The sequence below is a fragment of the Panicum virgatum genome, chromosome 9K (genome assembly GCF_016808335.1).
Source record: "Panicum virgatum strain AP13 chromosome 9K, P.virgatum_v5, whole genome shotgun sequence".
NCBI classification, from domain to species: Eukaryota; Viridiplantae; Streptophyta; class Magnoliopsida; order Poales; family Poaceae; genus Panicum; species Panicum virgatum.
Window position 1 is genome coordinate 23,860,736 of NC_053144.1, and position 27,574 is coordinate 23,888,309.

The 27,574-nt window shown below is 44.6% G+C and overlaps 3 protein-coding genes, 1 long non-coding RNA gene and 2 pseudogenes across 9 annotated transcripts; 1 reads left to right on the top strand and 5 right to left on the bottom strand.

Moving 5' to 3' along the window:
- Positions 1 to 313: 313 nt before the first annotated feature.
- LOC120650881 lies at positions 314 to 2,734 on the bottom strand. The gene has a single exon (XM_039928180.1). The coding sequence runs from the start codon at positions 2,532 to 2,534 to the stop codon at positions 624 to 626; it is 1,911 nt and encodes a 636-aa protein (XP_039784114.1). The 5' UTR covers positions 2,535 to 2,734; the 3' UTR covers positions 314 to 623.
- Positions 2,735 to 4,448: 1,714 nt separating this feature from the next.
- Positions 4,449 to 7,474, top strand: LOC120650883 (annotated as a pseudogene).
- Positions 7,475 to 7,559: 85 nt separating this feature from the next.
- LOC120650882 (plant intracellular Ras-group-related LRR protein 8-like) lies at positions 7,560 to 14,580 on the bottom strand. 2 transcript variants are annotated; one of them, XR_005665837.1, is made up of 10 exons: positions 14,311 to 14,580; positions 14,119 to 14,213; positions 13,539 to 13,703; positions 13,001 to 13,111; positions 12,811 to 12,911; positions 9,735 to 9,872; positions 9,106 to 9,154; positions 8,938 to 8,983; positions 8,145 to 8,264; positions 7,560 to 7,860 (listed from the first exon to the last, which is right to left on the bottom strand). XR_005665837.1 is itself a non-coding variant. In XM_039928181.1 (10 exons), the coding sequence occupies exons 1-10, from the start codon at positions 14,465 to 14,467 to the stop codon at positions 7,738 to 7,740; spliced, it is 1,125 nt and encodes a 374-aa protein (XP_039784115.1). In that variant the 5' UTR covers positions 14,468 to 14,572; the 3' UTR covers positions 7,560 to 7,737. The 2 variants fall into 2 exon arrangements, 1 of the variants encoding a protein (XP_039784115.1); XM_039928181.1 differs by having other exon boundaries at positions 8,918 to 8,983; positions 14,311 to 14,572.
- A 2,369-nt stretch (positions 14,581 to 16,949) lies between these two features.
- On the bottom strand, positions 16,950 to 17,275 carry LOC120647850 (annotated as a pseudogene).
- An 839-nt stretch (positions 17,276 to 18,114) lies between these two features.
- LOC120650884 lies at positions 18,115 to 21,943 on the bottom strand. Of its 2 annotated transcripts, none has more exons than XM_039928183.1 (7): positions 21,811 to 21,943; positions 21,288 to 21,379; positions 20,282 to 21,190; positions 19,503 to 20,194; positions 19,224 to 19,430; positions 18,561 to 19,133; positions 18,115 to 18,481 (listed from the first exon to the last, which is right to left on the bottom strand). In XM_039928183.1, exons 1-4 carry the CDS (start codon positions 21,831 to 21,833, stop codon positions 20,028 to 20,030), a joined length of 1,191 nt encoding a protein of 396 aa, XP_039784117.1. In that variant the 5' UTR covers positions 21,834 to 21,943; the 3' UTR covers positions 18,115 to 18,481; positions 18,561 to 19,133; positions 19,224 to 19,430; positions 19,503 to 20,027. The 2 variants fall into 2 exon arrangements, with proteins under 2 accessions (XP_039784117.1, XP_039784116.1); XM_039928182.1 differs by having other exon boundaries at positions 18,115 to 18,484.
- Positions 21,944 to 22,849: 906 nt separating this feature from the next.
- LOC120650886 lies at positions 22,850 to 26,510 on the bottom strand. 4 transcript variants are annotated; one of them, XR_005665840.1, is made up of 5 exons: positions 26,321 to 26,509; positions 26,136 to 26,219; positions 23,589 to 25,162; positions 23,432 to 23,496; positions 22,850 to 23,263 (listed from the first exon to the last, which is right to left on the bottom strand). It is a non-coding gene; the product is annotated as an uncharacterized LOC120650886 (long non-coding RNA). The 4 variants fall into 4 exon arrangements; XR_005665841.1 differs by lacking the exon at positions 26,136 to 26,219 and having other exon boundaries at positions 23,589 to 23,672; positions 24,879 to 25,162; positions 26,321 to 26,508; XR_005665839.1 differs by having other exon boundaries at positions 23,589 to 26,219; positions 26,321 to 26,510.
- Between the last annotated feature and the right edge of the window lie 1,064 nt (positions 26,511 to 27,574).

Consider the following 27,574-nt stretch of genomic DNA (forward strand, 5'->3'; position numbering starts at 1 on the left):
TAGGAGAGCAAATTTAGGTGGACTCTGGTGATGCTCTTAATTGATACTATTAGTCACTTGTCCAAAAAGAACTTCTGTATAGGAGATAATTTAGGAAGGATATTTGTTTAGGATGGCATCCTATATGAGAAAGTAGACCATATTTAGGTGGACTCTTGGAGATGCTCTTAATGGATATTAGTCACATTGTCTAAAAGAACTGGTATGAATCCTCACATGCTATTTGCGTACTGATTGTTTTGATAACAGGTGTGCTGAATATTGATGTTTGTGTAAAGAATCACTGAACTGGATTTATGTTATAGACAACAAATGCCAAAGCACATAACATTTAGACAATGGAGGGTAACATGGTCGTTGTGACAAAAATTGATGAGCCTCATAGAAGAGATACAAAGCACATCTGCAGGTACCATCAACTAGTTGTCTCAGCACAAGTCCAATGCACTCAACAGACTAATGTAATCTGGACACACAAAATCTGCAATAGTGGTTTAAAAAAGCTGATACTGGCCACCTAACTACAACAAGGCAGGTGCTTCAGATACACCAACAACAATGTTGGCAATATTCTGTGAAGCATAATATTTCAGAATATCAGCTCACCTTAGTCCATCAGATGTTCAGGAGGAAGCTGGGCATGTATTCACGCCATCCTTGCAATCGTGCGTAAGGTCGTTGAATGTCTCCAAATGCCTCTTCCCCCTCAGAAACACCTCAGTATCAACTGCAACCCTCATGTACCCATCAAATTCCACTGGCTTACCATTGCTCAGCACCTTGGTTTCAGTAAACCACTCACTATTCTCATCCCACAGGTCCTTGAAATCATCCAGGAAGCGTGTTTTATACTTTTCCTTAAGTGGGTCAAAGAACGATTTGTTGGGCTCATTGGTAGCAATGTACAAATAGCGGCCAGCACCAACCTTGTCATTGAGTGTCATAAGCAGACTGTCCGGAGAGGTATCTCTATCAACGTTTGGCCATAGTTGTGTGTTCTGTGCTTTCTCCCCTCTCACAATGTGGACGGAATCGAAGTCCCAGCTCATCCGTGAGGCAATGGCAGATACAATCTCCATCAAGCGACGGGACTTCCACAGGAAATGCCATGGGCGTTTGATCACTCCCTCAGTCTCACCCTCACACACACGTGACCAGTAGTTATCCGGCTCAACATTCCCAAACTTCCTCATGATCAGTGTGTCCTTGACGTCCCTGAGTTTCATCGGGGTCATCCTGATGTCTTCTGTATAGAAGTTCTTCAGCTTATCCTTCTTCTGCCACTTCCCCCAATCTTGCCAGAACTGGCTCTGATCGATCACTGATGCTGATTCCTTCAGGTGCTCGAAATCAAAGTAGAGCCTAAAATCTTTCTCTTCATCCTTGCCACTCGAAGTATACCGTGCATTGAGGCAGACATTGAGGTCCATTACAAGAGTCCGGTTCAAGAATTGAGCCTCACCTAGAGCACACAAGAACCCCCAAATGAAGTGGTTCATGCTCTTACACCTCTCGCCGCCACCCATGTAAATGAGGTACCTTCCGCGGCTGAAATCATTCTCAGAGGCGACCACAGGCAAGCTGTCATTAACAGCCTCACCAACAACAAACACCGGCTCGGCCACAGCCCCGGCAGCCTCATTGTTGGCCGCGTTCTCGTCCAGCCTAACCTGCGTCTTAGCCGGCACAAAGTCAGTGACGGGTGCCTCACGATTGCCTTTCTTCCCCTTCTTTCCCTTGCGCTTGCCATTGCGCTTGGCGCCTACACCCGAGTGGTATTCGCCCACGCTGCTGACGACGAGGTTGCAGGTGTTCACGTCACGGGTGAGCGTGAAGCGGCGGTAGTCCTTGTAATATGTGGTCCGGCCGGTGCCGATGGCGTCAGCGGCAGGGCGGAAGCGCCAGGCGAGGTCGCACTCCATGGGGCTATCCGGCACTGCCACGGGACGACCGAAGCGGTAGAAGTGGAGGTCGGGGAACTGCTCGATGGCCGTGCGCATGAGCAGGTTGAAGAGGTCCCTGTCCCCCGTGCAGTCCACCGGCGCCTCCGTGTCGCAGGAGACCGCCTCGGTGACAGGGGTCTCCTCGGCCGTGCCGACATCGGTGTCGACGGTGACGGCCCGCTCGGCCTCGGGCTCAGCCTTCTCAGCCTCGGGCTCCGCCTTCTCGGCCTCGGACGCGACGTCGGAGAGTTTGATGAACGGGACGGCCTCCTTGATTTCCGCTTCGACGCCGGCCTCGGCGGCGGCGCCGGAGGAGGAGGCGTTGAAGTCCTCCCCGGTGCGGAGCACGGAGTCGTCGGTGAGGAAGGTGGAGGTGGAGGTGGCGGAGGTGAGGAAGTCGGTGAGCTGGTGCGAGGACGGGTGGAGGAGCGGGTCGTCGGGGCTGTGGACCGCGGCGAGGAGCGTGAAGGCGAGCACGGCCGCCACGAAGAGCGCGAAGAGGAGGTTGCCCCCCGAGTGCAGCGCGGCGCGCAGGTCCAGCGACCCGCCGCGCCACCGCCGCACGTACAGCCCCGCCGGACGCCCCAGCATTTTCCGCGCGGATCTGGGCTCGGATTGGGAGTGGAGCGGGAATGGGAGCGAGGAGAGGGAGGAGGGGATCTGGCTGGAGATGGGGGGCGGAGGCGGAGCGCCGACAAGGCGACAGGACGCGAGCGAGGAGGGGGCGTGGAGGTTACTCCGGTTTTTTTACTTTTTTTTTTTGAGATTCCTCCGTTTTTTTTACTGGGCACGCGGCCGGCGGTGCGTATCGGCCGGCCGCCTGTTCACTGTGTTGTGGGCTGCGGACCTGGGATTTCGGCCTGCTCTTCGGGGATCCGACGAGGTGCGTTGGGCCTGCACCACTCGAAAAAAAAAACTACGTTGGGCCTGCAGTGTTGATGGAAGACGGAAGTTCTATGTCATTTCCATTCTCATAGGTCCGACCTGATGTGTGCCAAGGGAGTAATTCATCTTCCACATGAAACATTAGGGGTGCAAATTAATATCCTTTAGGTGTACTTCCAATTCTCTTTAGTTCAAAATTTTGTACTACTTCTTCAAAGTGATATTCTATTTTGGAAAAGTAGTATAAAATTTTAAACTAAAGAGGGTTGGAGGTGCACCTAAGGGCCACCTCTTTGCACCCCTATGAAACATGATGATTTAAGTTAATGTTCCAACTTATTAGACCCATCTAGTTCAATAAGAACAGTGCATCATTTTCCCACCACAAAATTTATTTAATTTTTTTCATTTAAATTCAACAAGTTTGTAAATCTCATGTTAGCATTTTGAATAGGATAATTTAACAATTTATGAGGGGCCCTGCAGCATGGCCCGCCCCGTGGAGGAGCGGCGCGGCTATGGCCGCCACCCCCGAGCGGCCGGGCTCCCTGCTTGCGCGGCCCTCCCCCGCGACACGCGGCTTGGCGCCCCCTCGCCGGAGCAGCAGGAGGAGGATAGGGGCGGCGGCTGTGGAGTGGATATGGGCGATTGGAGCCAGGAATATGAGGAGAATAGATATAAGGGGTATAATTGTCATTTCGCATGGCTTCTTATTAAAAAATGAGTATAATAATAGGTGTAATGTTCTACATCAAATTACCACAGATTTATAGTGTTCTCTAGCAAAGACATCTTTATTTAGTGGCATGTGGCAAAATCCAAGTTTTAGCGGTGTCCTCCGGCCAATTTTGCCAATGAAGAATGGGTTAAGGTCAACGTAGATGGAGCGTTTGGCAGCAGCTCGGGAGAGGGAGGAATTGGTGTGGTCGCTAGAGATATGACATGGGAGCGATCATCTTCACTGCCTGGCATTTTGAGAGGAACGGGGACGCCGCAGAGTAGCTAGAAGCCTTAGCTTGTAAAGAGGGGCTTCTACCGGCTGCGGAATGGTGTCAACAAAAGAAGATCATTGAAACTGATTGCGGTTCTATGATTGACATGCTGGGAAAGAGCAAGGGGGCTCCGATCATGACTTCATTGTACCATCTGAGGAGGCGCTTGATGCAGGCGAAGGCTTCATTGTACCACCTTTCTTTGCGCATTATCATGAACTTCTTTTATGAGTCTATTGTTTAACTCTCTCCAATCAACTTCCACTAGAAAAAAGGCCTCGCGAACGTTGCTCTGTTCAGTGTTCACCAACCGTCCAGCTCCTGACTTCCTGAGTTCCCCTCTTCTATACTCTCATCATGTTCGTCATCACACGACGGAGTCCACCTTGCCATCTCTCCCCATGCGATCATGTGTTATTATTAAAAAGAAAACGATCGCAGCCTCCACGGACTGAGACTTGGGTCACTCTCCAATTCTCCATGCTACCTCTGACGGGAGCCGTGACGTCCGCACCTGCCACACCTTGTACTAGTATATAAACCCCGGCGGCGGGCCGACTCGCGCCGTCGCGCCCAACACGAATACACAAGCATAGCACACAAAGCTAATCACAGCGTTCGCCGCCGGACCACGACGACAGCGAAGTAGGTGAGCAGCTTATTGCCATGGCATCAGCGTCGTCCACCGCGCCGCTCCCGCTCCCGCTCGACGGCCGCGTCGCGCTCGTCACGGGCGGCTCCCGGGGCATCGGCCGCGAGGTGTCGTCCCACCTCGCCGCGCTCGGCGCGCGCATCGTGGTCAACTACGCCTCCAACCCGGCCAAGGCCGACGAGCTCGTCGCGGAGCTCGCCTCGCGGGGCCTCCGAGCCGTGGCCGCCCGCGCCGACGTCTCCGACCCGGACGCCGTGCGCGCGCTCTTCGACCGCGCCGAGGAGGCGTTCGGGTCCCCGCCCCACGTCGTGGTGGCCTGCGCGTAAGGCTGGCTATCGAGCCGGCTTGGCTCGGCTCGGCTCAGCTCGAGCTGGCTCGTTATGGTAACGAGCTGGCTCGGCTCGGCTCATTACCAGACCGAGCTGAAAGTCAGGCTCGGCTCGGCTCGTTTAGCAGCTCGAGCCAGCTCGTTTGGCTTGTGAGCCAGCTCGAAAAGAAAAACTGCCAGCTAGCTGAGCCAAAGCGTAGAGCCACCAGCAGAGAATTTTGCAACAATAAAACTGCCATCCAATAGAGTTGATGTATGATTCAGATGCAACAATATAAATTACAAGTATCCAATGGACATTAAACAAACCAGCCAAAAATCAAGTGCCAAGCACGGCAGCACACATACAACACATAGCCAATACATATGAGCATAAGTGCATAACAGATTAACACTTAACACTTTAACAGCAAATCCAAATGGAGTTCTGAATGACCCATTGTTCAGGTCGAGCCACTGAAACAGGTCCAGGCAGGTGCCTAGGCAGCCAACAATCCAACATAGGAGTCATGGTCAAAGCTGTTCTCTTCCTCCTCCTCCTCCTCCTCCTCCTCCTCCTCCTCAGACAAAACCTCTAATGCCACCTGCTAACCATAAGACAAAACTCAATAATGCACTACTGCATACAGAAAAAGGCAACTGGTACTAGTCATCTACATGTTATGCTACCACACAAAGCTCAGTCATACACCTTTGCCTTCTATTTACATTCATAATTCAAACAGCCCGTCATCGACTATAAGAGGTAATACCGGTGGATAACAAATTTGCAAGCCTCTTAATAGCACAAATGAAACTTTGCTGCAAAGGTAATCCTGCTAAAACCAAATGAGTATGCCATTTTCTTACGCTTCTCTTTTAGGTTACTTATTGTGCTAACAAATTTAATCCTTATACTACTTTTGCGCAGAGAAGTGGCATGCCACCTGTAGACATTGGTGCGGTCGGCTATCAAGTTGTTGCCATTTGCATTGGTTCCATCTCATGCTACCATTAATACCCATGGTAATCACGTCTTCTAATATTATCTACCAAGCATTTCCTGTATTAGCGATGCTGACACTAAGCATGGTCACCACCAGCCAAACAATGTATCTAATTAATTTCTTAGTTGCCTTTTTCTTCAGTCGTGCTAACTCTATTATATCGAACCGTATGCACTACTGCACTGCATACAGAAAAAGTCATGCTAACCTCTATTATATCGAGCAAAACTTGCACAATAACATATCAATCAAAACTAGCAATAGAACACTAGATGCACAGAAAAAACAAATACCTTATCTACAGATACAGATCCAGCACCAGAAAGGGGTTGCTGAAGGAGTTGCAGCAGAGGATGGGTGGTCACGGTTGCCCGGAATCACCCTCGGCACTTGGATCCGAGTTCTCATGCGCTTGGATCGTGATTCAGAGCTTCGCAACGCAACAGGAACGTGTCCAGGGTCTTCCTCCATGTCTGCGGGGAGAGGGAGCCTCAGCTAGAGGTGCCGTCGCCGGCTCGCCGACCCCCGGCCGCGACCTGCCACGAGGCGCGAGGCGCGAGGGCGCAGGCCGCGCAGCCGCAGGCCGCGCAGCCCCGGTCGCAAGGCGCGCAGGCGCTGGCCGCGACCCACGAGGCGCGAGGGCACAGGCCGCGCAGCCGCGAGGCGCGCAGGCGCTGGCCGCGAGGCCCGCGAGGCCGCGACCCACGACTCCACGAGGCGCGTAGGCGCTGATCCAATCGCTGCAGCCTAGAGGCAGGTCGTCGACTCGTCGCGTCGGAGCCTCGGAGGGGCGGGCCGGCGGCCAGGGACGGCCGGATCCGGATGGGCGAGGCAACGGGGGCCGGGGCGAGGTCGGGGGAGGCGACGGGATCGCGAATCCGCAATTGGATTTGGAGCAGGAGCAGCCGCCGCGCAGGGGAACTGGGGAAGGGAGTGGGAGAGCCAGAGTAGTTTAGGGTTTCATTTTCATCGAGTGAATCGAAGCTGGGCTGTGGGCCGGCTTTAGATTTGAGTCTGGGCTCGTTTCGGCTCGTGAGCGGCTCGAGCCAGCTCGATAAAAGACCGAGCCAAAACTTTGGCTTGGCTTGTTTATTTTTTCCTACGAGCCGAGCCGAGCCGAGCCACTACTGAGCCGAGTCGAGCGAGCTACCGAGCCACGAGTTTTTCGTCCAGCCTTACCTGCGCGGGCATCCTGGACCCCAAGTACCCGGCACTAGCCGACACCGCCGTCGAGGACTTCGATGCCGCCTTCGCGGTGAACACGCGCGGCAAGTTCCTGGTGTGCCGGGAGGCCGCCCGGCGCATCCCGCCCCACAGCGGCGGGCGCATCATGGCGTTCTCGTCCACGACGGTCGCCGCGCTCCCGCCGGGGTACGGGGCGTACGTGGCGAGCAACGCCGCCGTGGAGGCCATGACGAGGATCCTCGCCAAGGAGGTGGCGCCGGGGCCGTGCGCACAGAGCTGTTCCTGGCGGGCAAGGACGAGGCCTTCATAGAGAGGGTGGCCAAGAATTCCATGGGGCGCATCGCCGAGACGACGGACATCGCGCCCGTGGTGGCGTTCCTGGCGAGCGATGCCTCGTCCTGGGTCAACGGCCAGGTAATCAGGGTAAACGGCGGCGTCGCGTGAGTGCCAGCCGCCAGGCGTTCAACATTGATGGTGTCGTGTTCGAGAATATGGCAAAGGGTTCCCTAGGATCCTGGCGTATTTCAACTGTATGAGCTGAAAGAGGCCATTTGTAATGTGCCACAGTTTTTTTTTTTGGGTCTAGGCTGAGTGCTACAAAAAAATATTCAGCAGTGTCATGCATTTCTTAAGAACATCTATCCTGTGACTGAGTAACAAAGCTTTTCATGTCGAGCACTAAAACTGTGTTCTGAGTTGTACAGTTTATCTGGGACAAAAGCCAGATACAGAGCAGATGATCTTGCTCGCAACAGGCAATAAATTACTACCTACGCCTGTTATCGTCATCGGCGCCTTCATCGAACACACCAGATGAGCCTACACGGAAGTCTAGCTGCTTCTGATGTTTCTGCCGCCGACGCTCGTCGAACTCCTCCCACCCCTCCACCTGTTTGGAAATCGGAACAGGTGAAATTGACGTTACCACTAGAAAATGCCTATGAGAGGCTCAGAGCCTACTACCAAACTAGTGTATTTGTCAAAATAGGTTAAACTCAGAAAAACCGCATGTAGCTACTAGGCGTCTAGGCCACTAGTACAAATGATGATATTAGACACATAATACTGTAATTATAGAAACAAAGAATATACACTACTACTGTACTACATAGTAAAATGTGAACGAAAACATGCATACTGACGGGCAGACATGACTCTTTAAGGAAATGGTACCTGCCGAAGAATATCATTTGTGATTTCTGTTCCATGGAGATCAAGTGTAATAAGCTGCATACACTTTTTAAATAACGTCGAAGGCAGGGATGTAAGACCATTGTTCCTTAGATGCAAAACCTATTGAAAAAAAGATGTTTCATATAAAGAATGTTACACGATGTTCGCTTCTGTGCAACAATAACAATTCAAGCAAAACAAAAACAAATCTGAAGCATAAAACATACAAAGGAAATAAACATTTCCTTCAACAAAAAAATAATACAAAAGGCAGAAGCAGCATCATAGAGATGTTTTTCAGTAAAGTAAAACTAAATCAATCCACGCTAATAGGTGTAATGAAATAATTTTGTATCCAAGAAATTTGTGGTAGTCTGACAAATCATAAAACCTATTTCTTTGAATGAAATATTAAGAAACAAAGAAAATAGATGTTCAACCTTCAGCTTAGATACACCACAAAATTTCATGCAGAAACTATCCACACAAGTTAGCATCTCATGCATCTTGTGGGGCTGCTGCTATCCACTAGACTAATAATAACTCTATATTCATTTATGCACCAGCTATATAAACATTGTTGCAGTTGGATAGTGTATGTTGTGGTATCTTCTATAGTGTAAGCATTGTTGCAATCTAACAATGGGACATTTACAATATTATCAACTTAAGATGCATTAAGTTACTTCAGCTCTTCATTTGAGGTTAGCGATGAGATATTTCTTAGAAGGTAAATACTTTTTGCATATAGCTAAAGTCACAGTGCCACACACCTTGAGATTGTAAAGCTTACCAAAGGCCTCTGGCAGTTCAGTTAAGAGATTTGATGACAAGTCAACCTGAATTCAAGATTTGAGTGATATAAACTGCCAATGCAAACTCAAAGTAGTTATGTGTTCAAAATAGTTCTCTGAAATACATATGAAGCTGGAATGGGTAATATATCACAAAAAGAACATACCTCAGTGAGAGATTCACAATCTCCTATAGATGAAGGCAATGTGGCTATCCTGCCAACAAGTGAAAATGAGTCAAATGTCGCATTCACCATAAGTTTTAAGTTTTAATTCCGTCACAGTATTACTAATACAGTTCCCGTAAGAAATAATAGAAAAGTTTACTTTTGGAATGCAAAAGATGTTCTCTTCTCCCTCTACCAACTTTTTTCTATGGTTGAACCAGTCACAACCTACCGGTATGTGTACATTAACTATGAAATGTGCCAAAAAAACAAAATCTGACCATGTTATTATTCTTTACTTCATCCTAAAAATGTGTTCTCGGCGCAAATACAACTAAAACTATATTAAAAATAGAATGGGCACTTGCAAAAACAACTGTCATCAGACTAGTGTCAAACTCGAGACGCTGATCAACTCTATCAAAATGTGGTTATTACAACCCTAATCATGTTTAACAAACAATGCTAGTCTCAGATGATCACACATCTCAGCAATCTTGTATTGCTTCTCGACCCAAAGCATTTGTTTAGCAGTAGATAGAATAAACACGGTATAAGATCAACATGTCAAAATGTGAAATAACTTAGTAAGGTGCTGCAAGCCAACAACTGGTGAGTTCTAGGACAACCTATTGTTATTTGCTATCAGAATCTGGAGATGCTTCAGCGATCCTATTTCGATAGGCAAGTTATCAAGCCTGTTGTTTGCAATACGAAGTTCACGCAGAGAAGTCAGTGAGCCCAAAGTTGATGGTAAGCTAACCAGTCTGCAAGATAAAAAAAGAAGGAGAATAATCACATTATCTTGTTTCCATGTGTGCCAAAAATATGCATGTTGGAGATCATGTTAGATAACATCGAGGAAATAAACCATGGAATATCCCCTTTGTGTATATAGGTGATCATATGTACGCACCTTGGTGGCAGGAGAGTCAACTGACAATTATTTATTAATTATGTTGGCAAATTCATAGGTGAAAACGAATGTGAGCTCATGAAGTTTAACAGTTTTTCAATAGACAACTCAAATTTAAAAGCTAGCCTTTATGCTGCTATCATCCCATTTAACCTCAAAAATCATGAAGTCAAGCATCACCAGATTAGCTATTGAGATGTATTTCCCACCCACAGGATTGTATTACAAACGTCAAGGAAAAAAAATGCAAACCTTAATATTCAATATGCAATCTCTCCTTTGTCAACATATGAAAGTAGTTGATGCTAGCTTTCTGCTGGTTATGGTTGACTCTAGGTCAATATCTAGCTTACAGTGGGCAAGTTAAAGCAACACTAAGAATCAACATCAACATCAACAAAGCCTTTTAATCCCAAGCAAGTTGGGGTAGGCTAGAGTTGAAACCCAACAAAGACCATTATTCATGATTCTGGCACGTGAATCGCGGCTTTCCAAGCACTCCTATCCAAGGACAAATCTCTAGGTATACTCTAGTCTTTCAAGTCTTTTCTAATTGTTTCTTCCCATGTCAACTTCGGCCGGCCCCTGCCTCTCCTCATATTACCGTCGTGCTTTAGGATACCACTATGCACTGGTGCCTCTGGCGGTCTCCGTTGGACATGTCCAAACCATCTCAGCCGGTGCTGGATAAGCTTTTCTTCAATTGGTGCTATCCCTAGCATATCACGTATATCATCATTTCGAACTCGATCCATCCTTGTATGCCCACAAATCCAACGCAACATGCGCATTTCTGCAACACTTAATTGTTGGATGTGCCGCCTTTTTGTAGGCCAACATTCCGCACCATACAACATTGTCGGTCTAATCGCCGTTCTATAAAACTTGCCTTTTAACTGCTGAGGTACCTTCTTGTCACAAATGATGCCAGATGCTTGGCGCCACTTCATCCATCCCGCTTTGATTCTATGACTAACATCCTCATCAATATCTCCATCTCTCTGTAGCATCGATCCCAAATATCGAAAGGTATCCCTCTTGGGCACTACTTGGCCTTCCAAACTAACATCTCCCTCCTCATGAGTGGCGCCGAAGTCACACCTCATATACTCAGTTTTAGTCCTGCTAAGTCTAAAACCTTTGGACTCTAGCGTTTGCCGCCACAACTACAGCTTCCTATTCACTCCCGCACGGCTTTCATCAACTAACACGACATCATCAGCGAAAAGCATACATCAAGGAATATCACCTTGTATGCCTCTTGTGACCTCATCCATCACTAGGGCAAAAAGATATGGGCTCAAAGCTGATCCTTGATGTAGTCCTATCTTAATCGAAAAGTCATCTGTGTCACCATCACTTGTTCGGACCCTAGTCATTACATTATTGTACATGTCCTTAATGAAGGCCACATACTTTGTTGGGACTTTATGCCTATCCAAAGCCCACCACATCACATTCCATGGTATCTTGTCATAAGCCTTCTCCAAGTCAATGAAAACCATGTGTAGGTCCTTCTTCTGCTCTCTATACCGCTCCATGACATGTCTTATTAGGAAAATTGCTTCTATGGTTGACCTTCCAGGCATGAAACCAAACTGGTTCATAGTGACCTGCGTCATCCCTCTCAAACGATGATCAATAACTCTCTCCCATAGCTTCATAGTATGGCTCATCAACTTAATTCCCCGGTAGTTAGTGCAGCTTTGAATATCCCCTTTGTTCTTGTAGATCGGCACCGATATACTCCTTCTCCACTCTTCAGGCATCTTGTTCGACCGAAAAATACGGTTGAAAAGTTTTGTTAGCCAAACTATAGCTATATCACCTAGGGACCTCCACACCTCGACTGGAATACCATCAGGGCCTGTCGCCTTACCTCCTTTCATCCTTTTCAACGCCTCTTTGACCTCAGATTCTTGAATCCTCCTCACAAAGCACCTGTTGGTGTCATCAAAAGAGTCGTCCAGCTGAAAAGTTGTATCCTCATTATCCCCGTTATACAGTCTGTCAAAATACTCTTGCCATCTAAGTCTGACTCACAGCTGATTTCATCCTCCTTCACCAAGAGCTGATCCATATCGTCCTTAATGCACTTGACCTGGCTGAAGTCCCTCGTCTTTCTCTCACGCACCCTCGCCATTCTATAGATGTCCTTCTCTCCTTCCTTTGTATTCAGTCGTTGGTACATATCCTCATAAGCCCGACCCTTCGCCTCACTCACAGCTCGCTTTGCGATCTTCTTTGGCACCTTGTACTTCTCTATATTATCTGCACTCCTATCAAGAAACAAACGCTTATAACACTCTTTCTTCTCCTTAATAGCCCTCTGGACGTCCTCGTTCCACCACCACGTGTCTTTAGTTTTGCACCCACCCCCTCTGGTCATCCCAAAAACTTCCGAAGCTACCTTCCGAATGCAGGTCGCCATCTTCTCCCACATGTAGCTTGCGTCGCCCTCTTCATTCCAAGAGCCCTCCACAATAACTCTTCCCTTGAATACCTTGGCCATCTCCCCTTTTTGCTTCCACCACTTCGTTCTTGCGATCTTGGCTTGTTTAGACCTACGGGCACGCATCTGAAAACGAAAGTCGGCCACCAGCAGCTTATGTTGGGAAACTACACACTCTCCGGGTATCACCTTACAAGCCAAGATCATGGGTAAGAATCAAGAGAAAAATAATTTTCGAGAACATAATTATAGAAGTTGTTTATATCCACTGGCAACATCACGGGTAATTCATATATTACTATGAGTAACAAGACAAGAATTTCAGAATCTGACCTACCGGTTCTGGCTTAAAGACAGGTTTAACAATTTTTGAAGGCATGATAGACCTTCCCAGCTGATGTTCTCATCATCTATATCATTGGCAGTTAGGAGCACTTTCTGCAACATATAATTATAACACTTATAAGCTACAATTATAGCTCCTTGCGGAAAACAACCCAGTTCATCCAGTGTGAAAGAAAAGTTACATTTAGAGATTTAAGAGCAGCAATTTTATGCGGAATTTCCTTTATACAGTTGTTGCTGGCATCTAATATCCGTACTGAGGGGCCACAGTCCCAGACTTCTTCTGGCACTGCCTATAAGGAAAAACATCCACAAAAAGGTGTTACTTATGTTTAAATTATATAAATTGTTATGAGAAAATAAGGTAATAAAAAATTAATATCTTCAAGTTCCATAAGGCTGGAAGAAGTGAATGATGAATGGTTCAGGGAATAGTAGCATCGAATCACAAGCCAGACTGCTAATCATGGGCAGCAATTTACAAAAGGATTCAAACAAGTACGCTATTAGACTATTTTCATCTAGGGTCTCTTTGGTGAAAAGGCAGTAATAAAGCATGAGACATATTTCATTGCAACCAATATACAGGGAAAACTTTTGTTGACTATCAGTAGATATGACATCTCCCAAAAAATTAAAAATCACAATAATGCTATGCTAGAATGCGTTCACAGGGTCATAAAGGTGCATCAAACAAGTTATAAACTTATAATCAGATACCTTCAAGTCGCAGTCATGCAGTGCAACAACGCCCGTCAATTTCCATCGCTCAGCTCGGCTTTTGCCAACAACTGCCTCTGGTTTTTGTGTTTGACGTTCCTTAACTTTCGAGGCTCTTGTTACACTTGTTGCAGAACTGCTGCTATTCTTGGTGATGGGGCCATCCTATTTGAGAGTAGGCACAGAAAAGAAGGTCATATCAAATACATAACATTTGTCCCCTGCTTCCATTTCCTCCCTTGTAACATTATGAGCAATGCAATCCTTTCATGGTAGAATATTTGACTTCACAACTACTTTCATCAATCCCCAACATTAACGGCAAAGGCATCAATATGTTGAAATAAAGGCAGTTATCTTTGGTCGGTGACACACTCTACAAGTTTAACATCTTTTATAACTTCATGCTCGAGAAAGACAACTAAAAGCTTCAGATCCGCTCCCAGTCCCAGCTAGCAATCCTGAGCACAGACCAAAATCGAACCTCCGCACATGCTTAAGGACTGCACCCTACTCCGACGGATTCAACTCTAAGCATCAGGAATCAGATTATTTCAGATCGAGGAGTTTGATGTCGTACCCCCTGATGGAGACCCTGCGAGGCGATGAGCATGACCTTGGATCCGTCTACCACCTGCATCGAGCTCAGGCTCGCGGCGTCCTGGAGCACTTTGCCTGCGAGCGCAAGTGAGTGGGGATTAGCAACCACCGAGATAATCGGCGCCCTCAGTAGGGGTAGGTAATATGGGTTTGGGGATCGCCGGATCGGTGCCTTTGCAGACAAGCCTCTGGCCGCGGGGGAGGACGTTGGTGAGCGGCTGGAGGAGGCGCTTCAGCTCCGCGGTGGTCGCGGCGGCCGGTACCTCGACGGGGATGGTCCGCCCGGCGAACTTGACCTGGACGGTGATGGTGGGCGGCGAGCTCTCCATGGCCTCTGTCGGTCTGACCCCCCACAAGCCACAACTCTGTTTCGGTCGATGAAGGATTGAAGCGTGAAGCAGACTGCCGCCCCCGTCTCCTTCCCCCCGTTTCTGCTTCCCTTTGGTTGGTTGGTTGGTTTCCCCTGCCGAAAGTTGGAACAAAAGAGCTTTTGCAACGAGCACATATTGATTTTCTTTTCACCAATGTGTTCTAATTTTAGGATACAAAATTCTGCAATTTATTCTATTTTGAATGATGCATCATTTAAAATTTAGCCAATGTCATCAAATTTGCTTGGAGATTGTTGCTATACTTATTTTTTGTGCCGACTGCTACTGGATAGTGGCCTGATCATGTAAATTCCGCTTTGAATGAAATTCCTCCGCTGGGTTTTCTTAGCCCCAGTAGCTATTAAAAAAGATATGGTTTCATTATTGTTACTTTGCCCATAGAGTGCAAACTTCATTTTTCACTAATAAATTATGCTGGTTGGAAAATTTAGCGGCAGCACTCCCCATGAAAAGAAAAAAAAAGAAAAAAAAAGGAAAATCTACAAGGGTGGAAGAGCTGGTCAGTACACGAGGCATGTCTACTGGTGTCGGAAGGGAAAGTATTGTAGTAGATCGAAAGCAGGTCGAAATCCCCTGAAAACAAAAGACACGAACAATTTACCTCAAAAAATTATTAAATTGTTAATTAAATCTCTCAGTTGTTCCTGTTTTATTCCCATATATCTAAACAGGATGGAGTAAGATTGTATGCCAGTGTACTCTTATTCGGTGGTTCCAAAAAAAAACTCATTATTGGTTATTCGCTATACAAAGTGTAGATTTAATAGTAGCTAAGCATTCACTAGGCATAATTGGAAACTGTGTACCATGAGTCATTGTTAGCCTAAATGGTAATAGCTAAACACTTGGTCGCCTACCGTTTAGCTATATATTTGAATTGAACAGCCATTTAAACATATTAAACAATCATGGGATAAACTCTAATTAAACAAGCACGGCTGGCCCTGGACTAAAAAGCCATGCAGGTAGGGGTGGGCTCTTCACAGTCCAACAAAGTCTTTAAATTATTTAGTTTAAAATTGTATAAGATTTGCGCCCGATCCTTTTAGGGTTCGGCCCTTAGATTTTTTAGTTCAAAATCTTAGACTTTTTACCACCCCTACATGTAGATGAATAGTACCAGGAGTAGTACGGAAAAGTGTAAACTACGACCAGTCGCGCGCGAGCTCGAGCGCGCGACCGCAGGCCGGCCCACCTCTGGCCTGTGTTTCATCCACAGCCCATCAAACCTTACGTGCCAGACCTTTATATACTTTGATCTGTCTTCCGTCCATTGTCCAGTACTCCAGTAACTCCCACGTGCTGCTGCTATTGTGCATTTGCATGGCGCAGCATCTGAATGGACGAATAGACTTCATATTCATAAAAATATTTTATCTTCTTCATATAAGTTTTATTTTGAATATCGATTGTATCGTTGTGTTTTACGTGACGAAACAAACAAAACTAAATCCCACTTACATATATGTTAAAGATTTTTACACGGATAGCAACTCATATGTAAATTTAAGTTTTGATATTATCAAAGAAGTTGCTACCTGTATAATAGATTCTATTTTTGTGGCAACTTTTGCTTTGCATGCTATACACGTAAATTGATACTTACATACTGACAACTTTATAGGTATATTGTAGCAACTATTTCAATAATTTTAATCTACATATAAATTGCTACTAGTGCATAAGTTAATATATAAATTATAATAAAAAATAAAATATTCAAAAATCTAAATAAAAGTTGCCACAAAACAAAAATCTATATACCCATGAGTTACCACACATATAGATATAAGTTACCACAAACAAAATTAATCATACACTCTTACACATAAGTTGATACAAAACAAATACTGTATACATATAAGTTGTCACCACAGTAAGCCGATATACACATAAGTTGCTACAGAAAAAAATTAGTTGTCAAATAAGTTGCTACTCGTGCAAAATATCGTCAAAATTTATGTAAGTATGGTCTAGTTTTGTTCATCTTGTTGCGTATGGTTTATGAAATAGAGGTGGTATGAAGGAGATAAAATATTTTTTATGAACAACCTAAATGTTAAAAAAGTGCGACATGGGAGAGAGATAGAAGACCACGTGCCTGGATGGGGAGGGCGCGAAAGACAGAATAGGAGAGGGTGTCGGCCTCCTGACTTGTGAAAACGACTTGCCTGTTGTCTGTATATGATTAGTGGAAGTCTGGAAGAGAAAAGATGTAAGGGGAGAGGAGAACGAGGTCGCGCGTCGCGGGTTATCTCGCTCCATATACAAACTATGAGGCAATGCACTTCGAAACAGAATTTGGATACTAGCAGCAAACCACTCAGAAAAACACCTTAGATAGAGTTGCATAGTAGTATTAAAAAAATTGAACAAAAACTAACTTATTTCACTCATACACTGCTCAAATTTCAATTTTTCACACACGGCGGGTGTCACCTTTTGAATGGAATTTGAACACCTCCCTCGCTTTAGACGAAGCCCCATTGACCCTGATGACCTCGCCGTTCACCCACCGCCGCTGCATCGCTCGCCAAGAACGCCACCACCGGCGCCACGTCCGTGGTCTCGGCGATCCGCCCCATGGACTGCTGCTCCACCCGCCGCAGGAACGCCTCGTCCTTCCCGGCCAAGAACAGCTCGGTGCGCACGGGGCCCGGCACCACCACGTTGGCGCTGACCCCCTTCGCCGCCACCTCCTTGGCCAGGATCCTCGTCATGGCCTCCACGGCAGCGTTGGTCGCCGTGTACGCCGCGTAGCCTGGCAGGAGCGTGCCCAAGGAGGTTGACGCCGTACCCTCTGATGGAGACCCTGCGAGGCGATGAGCATGACCTTGGATCCGTCTACCACCTGCATCGAGCTCAGGCTCTCGGCGTCCTGGAGCACTTTGCCTGGGAGCGCAAGGGAGTGGGGATTAGCAACCAGCGGAGACAATCGGCGCCCTCAGTAGGGATAGGTAATAAGGGTTTGGGATCGGTGCCTTTGCAGACGAGCCTCTGGCCGCGGGGGAGGACATTGGTGAGCGGCTGGAGGAGGCGCTTCAGCTCCGTAGTGGTCGCGGCGGCCGGGACCTCCACGGGGATGGTCCGCCCGGCGAACTTGACCTGGACGGTGATGGTGGGCGGCGAGCTCTCCATGGCCTCTGTCGGTCTGACCCCCCACAACTCTGTTTCGGTCGATGAAGGATTGAAGCGTGAAGCAGACTCTGCTGCCCCATCTCCTTCCCCCGTTTCTGTTTCCCTTTGGTTGGTTGGTTGGTTGTTTTCCCCATCTGAAAGTTGGAACAAAAGAGGTTTTGCAACGAGCACATATTGATTTTCTTTTCACCAATGTGTTCTAATCAGGGTTTTGGATTTCGTTTTGCATTTTTTTCGCCCAGGGCCGAAAAGAGCGAATTTCGGACGAAATTTCGGAAATTTCGTGTGATTCAAACTTGACCAAAAACTGACTGAAATCACCGAAGTTTTTTGAAAATTTCGGGCAAAATTTCGGACGAAATTTCGTTTGCGCAGAATTACAAAACACTTTTTTTAGCTGCAAAGAAAAAGAGATCCACAGATACAATATATATCGCAGTTATCTATCCATATAAAAGCATAACATTCAACATTTCATAGTTCACATGAGGGCATAACAAGTACAGGTTCATATAGCATACAGGCACATAACATAGGCATAATAAGCCACATAATAGCCCAGTTCATAGTTTCATTCAGTCATAACTGGAAACATAGATAAGTGATAAATTCATAATAATTCATAAAAAGTGGCCTGAAAGAGATCAAAAGTCCATAGTTCAAATTCAGAGACAGTCCATAATTAAATTCTAGAGAGACAAGACTGTAGCTAATAGACATATCCATCCACCCTCTTCTTCTTCCTAGCACGCCTTGCCCTTCCATTGTTGTCCTCTGCTTGCTCTTCAAATTGTTGTGTGGCCAGAGTATTGCCTACTGAAATAATGAAACAAATTAGCTTCTTTGTCTTTTGTAAACAAGAAAAGAAGTAGATGCACACAAAAGTAATTACCATTCCCGGGCTCTGATTCATTGTCTGTGTCTTTTGATGAGCTGCTATCACCAGACTCAGCATAAGCAGGGCTGCCATGTGGAATGTTTTCATCTGTGTCATTATCAGTTTCTACAAAGTCTTCTTCTTCTTCTTCTTCATGCTCAACATGCCTCTTACCTTTCCTCCTAGCACCCCTCTGCAAAGCAAGAATTTTTTGCTTCTTTGACCGACCAAGCATTTCTTCAAGAGATAAATCATATTCAATTCTTGGCTTATTCAACCAATCCATGATTGGGTTTGATTCGTCAAATAGTGTGCAATCCATCAACAGAGCACACGGATCAGCCTCTTTCTCTTTTGTTTGATTTTTCCCTGCACCAGCATGCTTGAGACGTTGCTTTAAATTGTGGCGTACATACACAAGCTTCCGCAACTTCTCATAACCAAGACGATTTCTCACTTTGGTATGAACTAGTGCGAAAGTGCTCCAATTCCGCTCACACCCACTAGACGAGACACACTGTGAAACAATACGAATGGCATACTTCTGCAGCTCAGGTGTATCACCGCCAAATAATACCCACCAATCCGCTGAAAATCAAAGGTACAAGATGTATTCATATGAACGGGCATACAAAAAATTTGAGACGTGCATGATTAAAAATTTTGGGACATTCATACCTGCAGCCATTTTGCCTACTGCACCCCTTGCTAATTTTCCATCAAACTTTCCCTCATAGGATATAAAGGTGCGGATTTACCTTATTGCATCAACCCCACTCTCAACCGATTCAGCTAGCCTTTCGATTGCCTCTTCGAGAGCTCTCAGATACTTGTTATTTTCATGAAGTCGGAGTCCATAGTGCCCTTCTGGATCAAGGACAGCAGCTGCAAGCATCGAGAACAAATTACTATGTTGTTTTCCAATGAAAAACTAGATAAGAACATTTTTTTCCTTACCAGCAACAATGAATGTGTCATCATAGAGATATTGAACTCTCTCCTTAATTACTCTCATGTATCTGTTGCATTTTTGTGTCCCCTCACCTAAATAGACCTCGATCTCCTTAATGGCATTCAACAATCTTGGCATCAAACCAGCAATTGTCCCCTCATCTCCATCCACATAGCGAAGTACTGAATAGAGTGGGCCAATTGTATCTAAGACAATCTTGATTTCATCCCACCACTGAGAACTTGTCATACAACTATCAACATACTTGAAGCCAGGCTCATTGTTCCAAGCATTGTTCCTCCACTCATCAGAGACCATCCACTGTCGGAATTTATCTTTTCTCTCCCACAAACTCTGGAGGAACATGAAGACAGTTCCAAATCTAGTTGCATTCCAACGAACTATCTCCCCTCCAATCCTTCTTTTCATCTCATTATGAAGCCTATTGTGACTATGTAGGAAATTTGTACATTTTTTGGCACTTGACACAATATCATCAATCTCAGAGAATTTACCAATGTCTTTCAACATTAGGTTGATTGTATGAGCAGCACATGGCTGCCAAATAATTTAGGGGTACAAGTCAACAAGCTTGGCACATGCTTTCTTGTAATTTGCCCCATTGTCTGTGACAAGCCACACAACATTTTCGGGGCCAATGTCATCCAAACTTGCTTAATATGTGTATACAAATATTCTGCAAGGCATGCAAAGACAAATAAATTAGAGTGCACATGAATCACGAATGATAATATGCAAATCATACAAAAACAACATAAATTACCTGCATTCTGCATGTGCTCACTTGCATTGATAGCCTTATGGAAGAATGTGCGCCCATGGCAATACACCATGAAGTTGATAATACTCATGTTTGTCGTACCCGTCCATGAGTCACACATGACTATAACACCATATCTCTTCCAATCCCTTTTAAAGACCTCAAGAGCCTCCTCAATGCTCTTATAGTTAGCATCCAAACATGGGCCATCAATGTCACTCCCACTGAACAATCTACTCGTTGTTCCTATCTCTTGAGTCAACCTCATTGCTGCTCGATAATAAGGACAATCAGCTTTTATCCCGGCAATGTCATTTGCATGAAACCATTTGGACCAAGCTTGTGCAAGTTTATCCACCACTCCTTCCTTCAAGGTGGTATCAATCCTAGGCTGGACAGAACTAGAAGCTGTAACAAATGAGTCAATCCTTGGTTGTACAGTTGGAGGTCTGCTACCTGATCTGCCACTAGCTGCTGGGGCAAATGAACTACCACTACCAGATCCATGCTCATGAGAGGCTTGCCTCATATCCATTTCTTGTTGCAAATCATTATCTGATCTTGATAATGCCATTACCAAGCGCATCTGCTGCTCCTCATCATCGCTTGCCACATAAATACTTCCTTTTCCACCATTCTCACTCACAAGAGCATTTTCCAACATCTTTTTGCTCCTCTTTAAATTTTTCTTCCTTTCCTTAGAATCTTTATGCTTTGTCCACATAGCTTGCTTCACATCACTTGTCACCATTTGGCAAAAAGCGACATCACCTGGCACTCCAGCTAGATGCTGCATTAGTCGTGTTGCACCTCCGGATTTCTTGGAAGTGCCACAAAACCCACATTTAAATCCTTGTCCAACACTAAAACCATAATTCCACACATTGTATATGTTGTTATATTTTACTTGACCTGTACAAAAGACCGTTCAAAAATTTAAAACATGAATGACATTGGCTTTAGTACATAATATGCATCTACTTATCCAAATTTCCAAACAGTATTATACCTAGGGCAGCAGGAGCGGGTGTTGCATCGACATCAATATGCACTGCTGGAGAGACAGCCTCAGTTCTGCTAGAATTGCTTGTACCCCGTCCACTAAAAAAACATATTTTTTCAGTTGTATAGTACACAACTATACACTAGCTAATTTTGACATATAATATGATGACATTTTCCTCATAGCTTCAGCATGCATTAGGGATCAGAATACCACCTTAATAGACTGAAACTTATTTTATTCAGATATTGAATAGAGCATCAGGTATTAGAGCCATCAGACTACTACCATGCTTATGCAATATGCATACATCTAAATCAAGACATGTTTTTGCAATCGAGTGAACATGCAACTAGTATCTTCCTTTTTTCATGGGAATAAAGTCAATAGACAATAAAAAATAACCAGATCTAACATGGATCCAGGATTTCTAATCACTGTGCTAAGGATCTAAAGTTCTAAACAACATTATCTCCGGGATAGCATACCAAGTAAAATATGTAGGAGGAAGAGATGGCTGATGGCATACCTAGAAGGAAGTGAAGATGACATCTTTGAGCACCGGCGCCGAGCTGTGTGCTCTTGTCCTCCCTCATACCCTCGCAAGCTTGCAGGCACGCAGGTCGCAGCCTTGAATTAGGGGCAAGGATGTCGCAATACTGCGCCCACGATTCCTCGCCTTGCCACGCCCAGGCGCTGCTCGAGAGGCGCGGTTGCACGGAGCAAGCAGCAGCCGCCGCCGCCGCCGAGTGAACGAGGAGAGGAAAAATGAAATCCTGTGCTGCCGACTGCATATTTAGGGGAGTTAGGAATAGCAATGGAATGGGCTTGGGCTGCTTTATCGATAGGGACCAGGTCCATTTTAAAAGGGCCGAGATTTTTAAATGCGAATGGGCCAATTTCGTCCTGGGCCGAAATAAGCGAATTTCGCGAAATTTCGAACCCTGGTTCTAATTTTAGGATACAAAATTCTGCAATTTATTCTATTCTATTCTATTTATTTATTTATTTATTTATTTATTATGCATCATTCAAAATTTAGCCAAAGTCATCAAATTTGCTTCGAGATTGTTGCTATAGTTATTTTTTGTGCCGACTGCTACTACTGGATAGTGGCATGATCATGTAAAATCTGCTTTGAGTGAAATTCCTCCGCTGGGCTTTCTTAGCCCCCAGTAGCTATTAAAAAAGATACGGTTTCATTATTGTTACTTTGCCCATAGGGTGCAAACCTCATTTTTCACTGATAAATTATGCTGGTCGGAAAATTTGGCGGCAGCACTCCCCATGAAAAGAACAAAAAAAATGAAAAAAATGAAAAGCCGCTGACGATAGAGTTGGATAAACAAAATTTGGATACTAGCAGCAAACCACTCAGACTTGACAGGAAAACACCTTAGATAGAGTTGCATAGTAGTATTAAAAAAAAAGACACAGCTAACGTTTGGCCGGCCTAATACGTCATACCCTTTTTTGACTATCTAGAGGTACCGAGTTTTTCTTTTTAGTAAAAAATTGCTACCGGAGTGCAACTTCATAAGATAGACAAAAAAGATGACATCAGCACATGCAAAAGCAATCTCAGATTTAAAAAAGGCATAACTTCACCCCTGAGCTTCAAAATTAAAATCTGATTGCACCATTGAGTTACCCTCAACAAAACCATCAAAACAAAATCTCACTTCAATATTTTTCGATGATATTTTTTTCTCATGCAGACCTAAAAAGCACTTTTGTTGAAAGTTGAAAGCATATCGTAATAAACTTTGAAGCAATTTTGTAAATGTACAAACCCAAAAAAAATTGCTCGATTTTAGGCTTCCTCCTCCCACCAGCCTCACTGCCGAAGGACACAATCTGAACCACCTTTACTTATTCAACTGCCCCTAGTAGAATTGCTAGATCTACAAAGTTGTTTGGCCAAATTCTTCACATGCACGCTGTTGGTCAAGCCTCACCCCCACCGGTCCTTTTTGTTGAAGCTGCAAAATGTAGTTGGCAAAAAAATTGGCATGCTAGTTTGTTGCCTTTGTAGAACAGTTTTATTGAGAACCAATATTAAAATGCCTATACAAGTCCAAAAAAAGACATAACCGATCTAATTAAAATGTAAAGTGAACCACAATAGATAAATTTCTCGAGGTGCTCACCGTGTAAAGTGAAGCGTCACTTGTTTTGACTGTCACAACATTGTATGAGCTCATTCATATCTTGTCTGTAGCCAAAAAAATAATTGTTTTCGGAGCTTGAGTATGGACGTGCAAAGAAATGCTGCTTTTTAAAATCTTAGAGTGAATCAAGTCTTACTGCATCTGCATCTTCTTGCAGAGTATTGTAAACCATGGTTCGTCCTTTAGATGTTCACAAATTGTTTGGGCAGCCTCCTTCCCTCTAGATGAAACAATAGAAGCACCTGTATTAGAACATTTGTGCACATATGTATAGAATTAGAGCATCTATAAACAATACAAGTGCTTTATTTGAGTCAAGAAATACAACTATTCAATTGAGCAGGAAATAGCTAAGTACTACTTAAATACTTGGTCTAACCATTTTAAAATTGCTTACCAAATATTATTAACTTGCTAGCTCAGTACTACTTAAATACCAGTTCAATATTATTAAACTACTTTGTTACTCTATAAGAATGTGACCATGACCTCTAACATTACCCAAAAATGGTGTAACGCCAATGCGCACTAGTAGCTGCAGTTTTACAAGGAAGTGATACGGATAAAAATAGCTGAGTAGACTAGCTGCATAATGTGCATAGAACAAGAAAATAAGGCTGCATAGCTAACAACCAGATTTAAATTTTTTTATACAGGTTTGGAAGCACGTTTGAAAATAAAAGTATGACAATGTGAATTAAATTTATCCATGCTGTCATGAATGTTTGCCAAAGAGCCTGATAACACCCCCCCGAGAAAAAAGGAAGTACATGTCTAATGAAAAGAGCAACAGATGGGATCTAGTAGGAATGCTCCTATTTCAATTCAGATCATGCTTCAAAAAACTGAACAATAGTTCTAAAGAACATGCTTTTAGATTTAGTGGGAATGCAGCTACCGCTATACAACATACCAAAAATTACATGTCCAATAACATTGCCGAATGAAGTAAACTATATTACCTTTTCAGCGCCATATTATTGTCTAATTAAGAATCACATAACTGCCTAAATTAGCCCATATTATAGCCTAATAAATTTTGACTATGTACTCTCAAGATGACTGCACACATAACATTAACTCCCATATGGTCAAGCTAAGGAACTAGGTTCTGTGTTAAATACTAGTGCTGATAGTTGTATATTACCTTGTACTTTAGGCAACCAATGAAAATGAATTCTAAATTCTAAATTAAACATTGCCTAATGAAGTAAACTATTTTGTCTGGTTAAGAACCATATTATTGCCTAATTAGAACCATATTAAAGCCTAATGAAGTACATTATTTTGGATAATGTAGAATCATATTTATTTCTAAAGTTCCTGTTCATTTTTATTTCCTAACGAAGTAAAATGCCATATACTAAAATGTATCGTTGCCTACCGAGAAAACAAGAAGTGGAAAAAATTTGAGAGGTTGATATACCACATTACTCAGTTCTTAGTTGATCAAAGAGCAGATTAATAATCTGGAGAAGTCAGATGTGTTAGTGTCTGAATCTGCGATCACTAGGCAGCAGCTGATTGCACAGACTCGTACTCTCTTCAATTACTTCTTCAACTAAGCTCATCTCTAGCCAGAAGACGAGCCGCTACTATCCACCTCGATCAGTGACACTCTGCACTGCAGCCATACACCGAAGCTGAACCCGAGCACGGGTTCTTGCTGCACTAGCGCTGCCACCAGGCGCACCCTGAACGCCAAGACCTCTGCAAAATCAACTGGATGTGAGTGTGAGTGTCCCACACCCGGATGAACAACTGCACGCAAATCCTTGCCCCAAAAGTTAGTCGACGAATTTGATGCAGAGAATTTTAGGTGCGTAGGGCATGAACCCATAAAAAATCTATGCTTCCAGTTCCTCTCCCCCACATCGAATACTCGCCCAAATCCAAATGCGGATGCTAATGACCTGTGTGATCATCATTAAAAATATGGGGGTGATGAAAAAAAACTTAACTATGGGGTCAGTTCCTGATCTTAAATACCTATTCTGTGTTATATTTACAAGTCTTGCTGCCTGTACTGGTCAACTAGATCAACCTATCCACCCCCAAAAAATGCAGGACTAAACTGAACTGAAAAAATAATAGAATTACAGTATTTATTAGCACGTTTGCATGTTTACATGTGAAGTGTGTTATAGAAATGAGCTGGCCCTTGTGTTAGAATAGGTGAATACAATAGAGAACTATAAGGGCTAGCTCTTGACCTTAATCACCTATACTCTACTGTATTTATAACAAGTCCTACTGCCTGCACTTGTTGAATCAACCTATGGACCTAAAATGCAGAACTACCTGGAACTGAAATATGGTTGTTCATTTTTTTTGAACGAAAAATATAGTAGTTCATTAGCATGTTTAAACGTCAGAGGAATTGCTACTGAAAATCAAGCACTGTCGTCTCATTAGCATGGAGGCACATATTTGACGAACACATTCTAATATCTAGCAACTAGGTATAGTACAGTTCCTTGAATTGAAACTGAGTGAAGCAACAAAAAATCTCCCTAGTCGCTCATGGATTGTGGAATAATAATGTGAATAAAATGGAAACAAAAACTGGTAAAAAAAACCCTGCTAATTGATGTGAAAAACAACCGGGTGTGAACACGGGTGTGTTCCTAACACCCTGATGAACATCTACATGCTGAAAAAAATCCTCTGCATCTGCACCCACCCAATGCAAAGGACTGGTGTGTGCCACGATTCACAGCATTTAGTGCGTGAGAGTGAAATCCCCCTCCCCTGATCTCCCAAAAACCTGAACAAAATCGCGAAAATCCCCTAGAAATCAATGCGACAAGCTCGATGCAGAGTATTTGGGGGTGCACGGGGGAGAGGGGGGGTGGGGTATGAACAAACCTGTCTGAATCATTAGTCCCTCCTCCAACCACAGCGGATGCCCCGGATCCCACATGTGCTCGCTTGTGACAGACCCGCCGAGTTAAAACGCTTAATTAAGCGTAACCGCCATTTTTTGAACACATCAGGCGCATTAGCTTAATTAAGTATAACTTGACAGGCTGTTTCCAACCCACAGGCCGACCGAAACACACCAGAAGTCTCGCACGAAGGCGAGCGCAGAAGGTACCAGCACGATACAATCTAACTTACAGAGCATTTTTATTAGAGAATAAATAAAACAAACTAAATAAATTGAGAACTACCGAGACGTGAAGACAACGCGCCACATCGAGCCCACCGATATGACACCTAGTTAGCTCCTAAACCTGAAATAGGGTAAACAACAAACCCTGAGCAACTAATACTCAGCAAGACTTAACCGACCAGTGGGTATAACTTAACCCACATACCTAGACATGCAAGACATTTGGCTGGTGGTTATTTTTGCAGAAAGAGCGACTAAAGTAATTCCTTACTTTCCTTATTTTAGCCTCAGATTATATAGGAATTAACTCTAATCTATTATTTGCAGGAATCAACTATAGCAAACATGGTGGTGCAATCAAAATATCACAATATGTTCAAGATTATATATATATATACACACACACATAAATAACTTACATTCTAACATTTTGCTACGATGCAGCAAAGAGATCAAGGCTCTCATAACCGCGAGACACGGCCAATCGATCCGATTTAACCTTGCAAGGTGGATCTAACCAACACGGCTCAAGTATGCCCCGTCGGACCACACGCACCAACCCTTCCCCTCCCCGCCTCGAACTACAGAACCGCCCCACCTACATATAGTCAGCCGAGCTCAACGAGAGACCACCAAAAGTAAACATATGCATTCTGTTTCTCCGCGACTACTCGACTCACCCTAAGGGGTGGTGATGAAGTTCTGTACTTTCGAAGCGAGGCAGTACTAGGCTTACCGGTTTCGACTACCTCCTACTCCCGGCATGCGGTTAGTACAATTCAATCCCCGATCAGCACTGCCGACAACGACCGGTCCTTAATCGACTTAGACGGGGCTAAGGCACCCAGGAACTCTATCCTGCGGCCATACCTATACATCATCCTCGCCCGGTCTCACATCTCCATATCCATTTCAATACTCAAGTACTGTAACATAAGTAGACATAACCTATGTCTCGCGAGTAACTGGAAATTACTCGACTTCTATATATTCTATCTCTCGCGAGT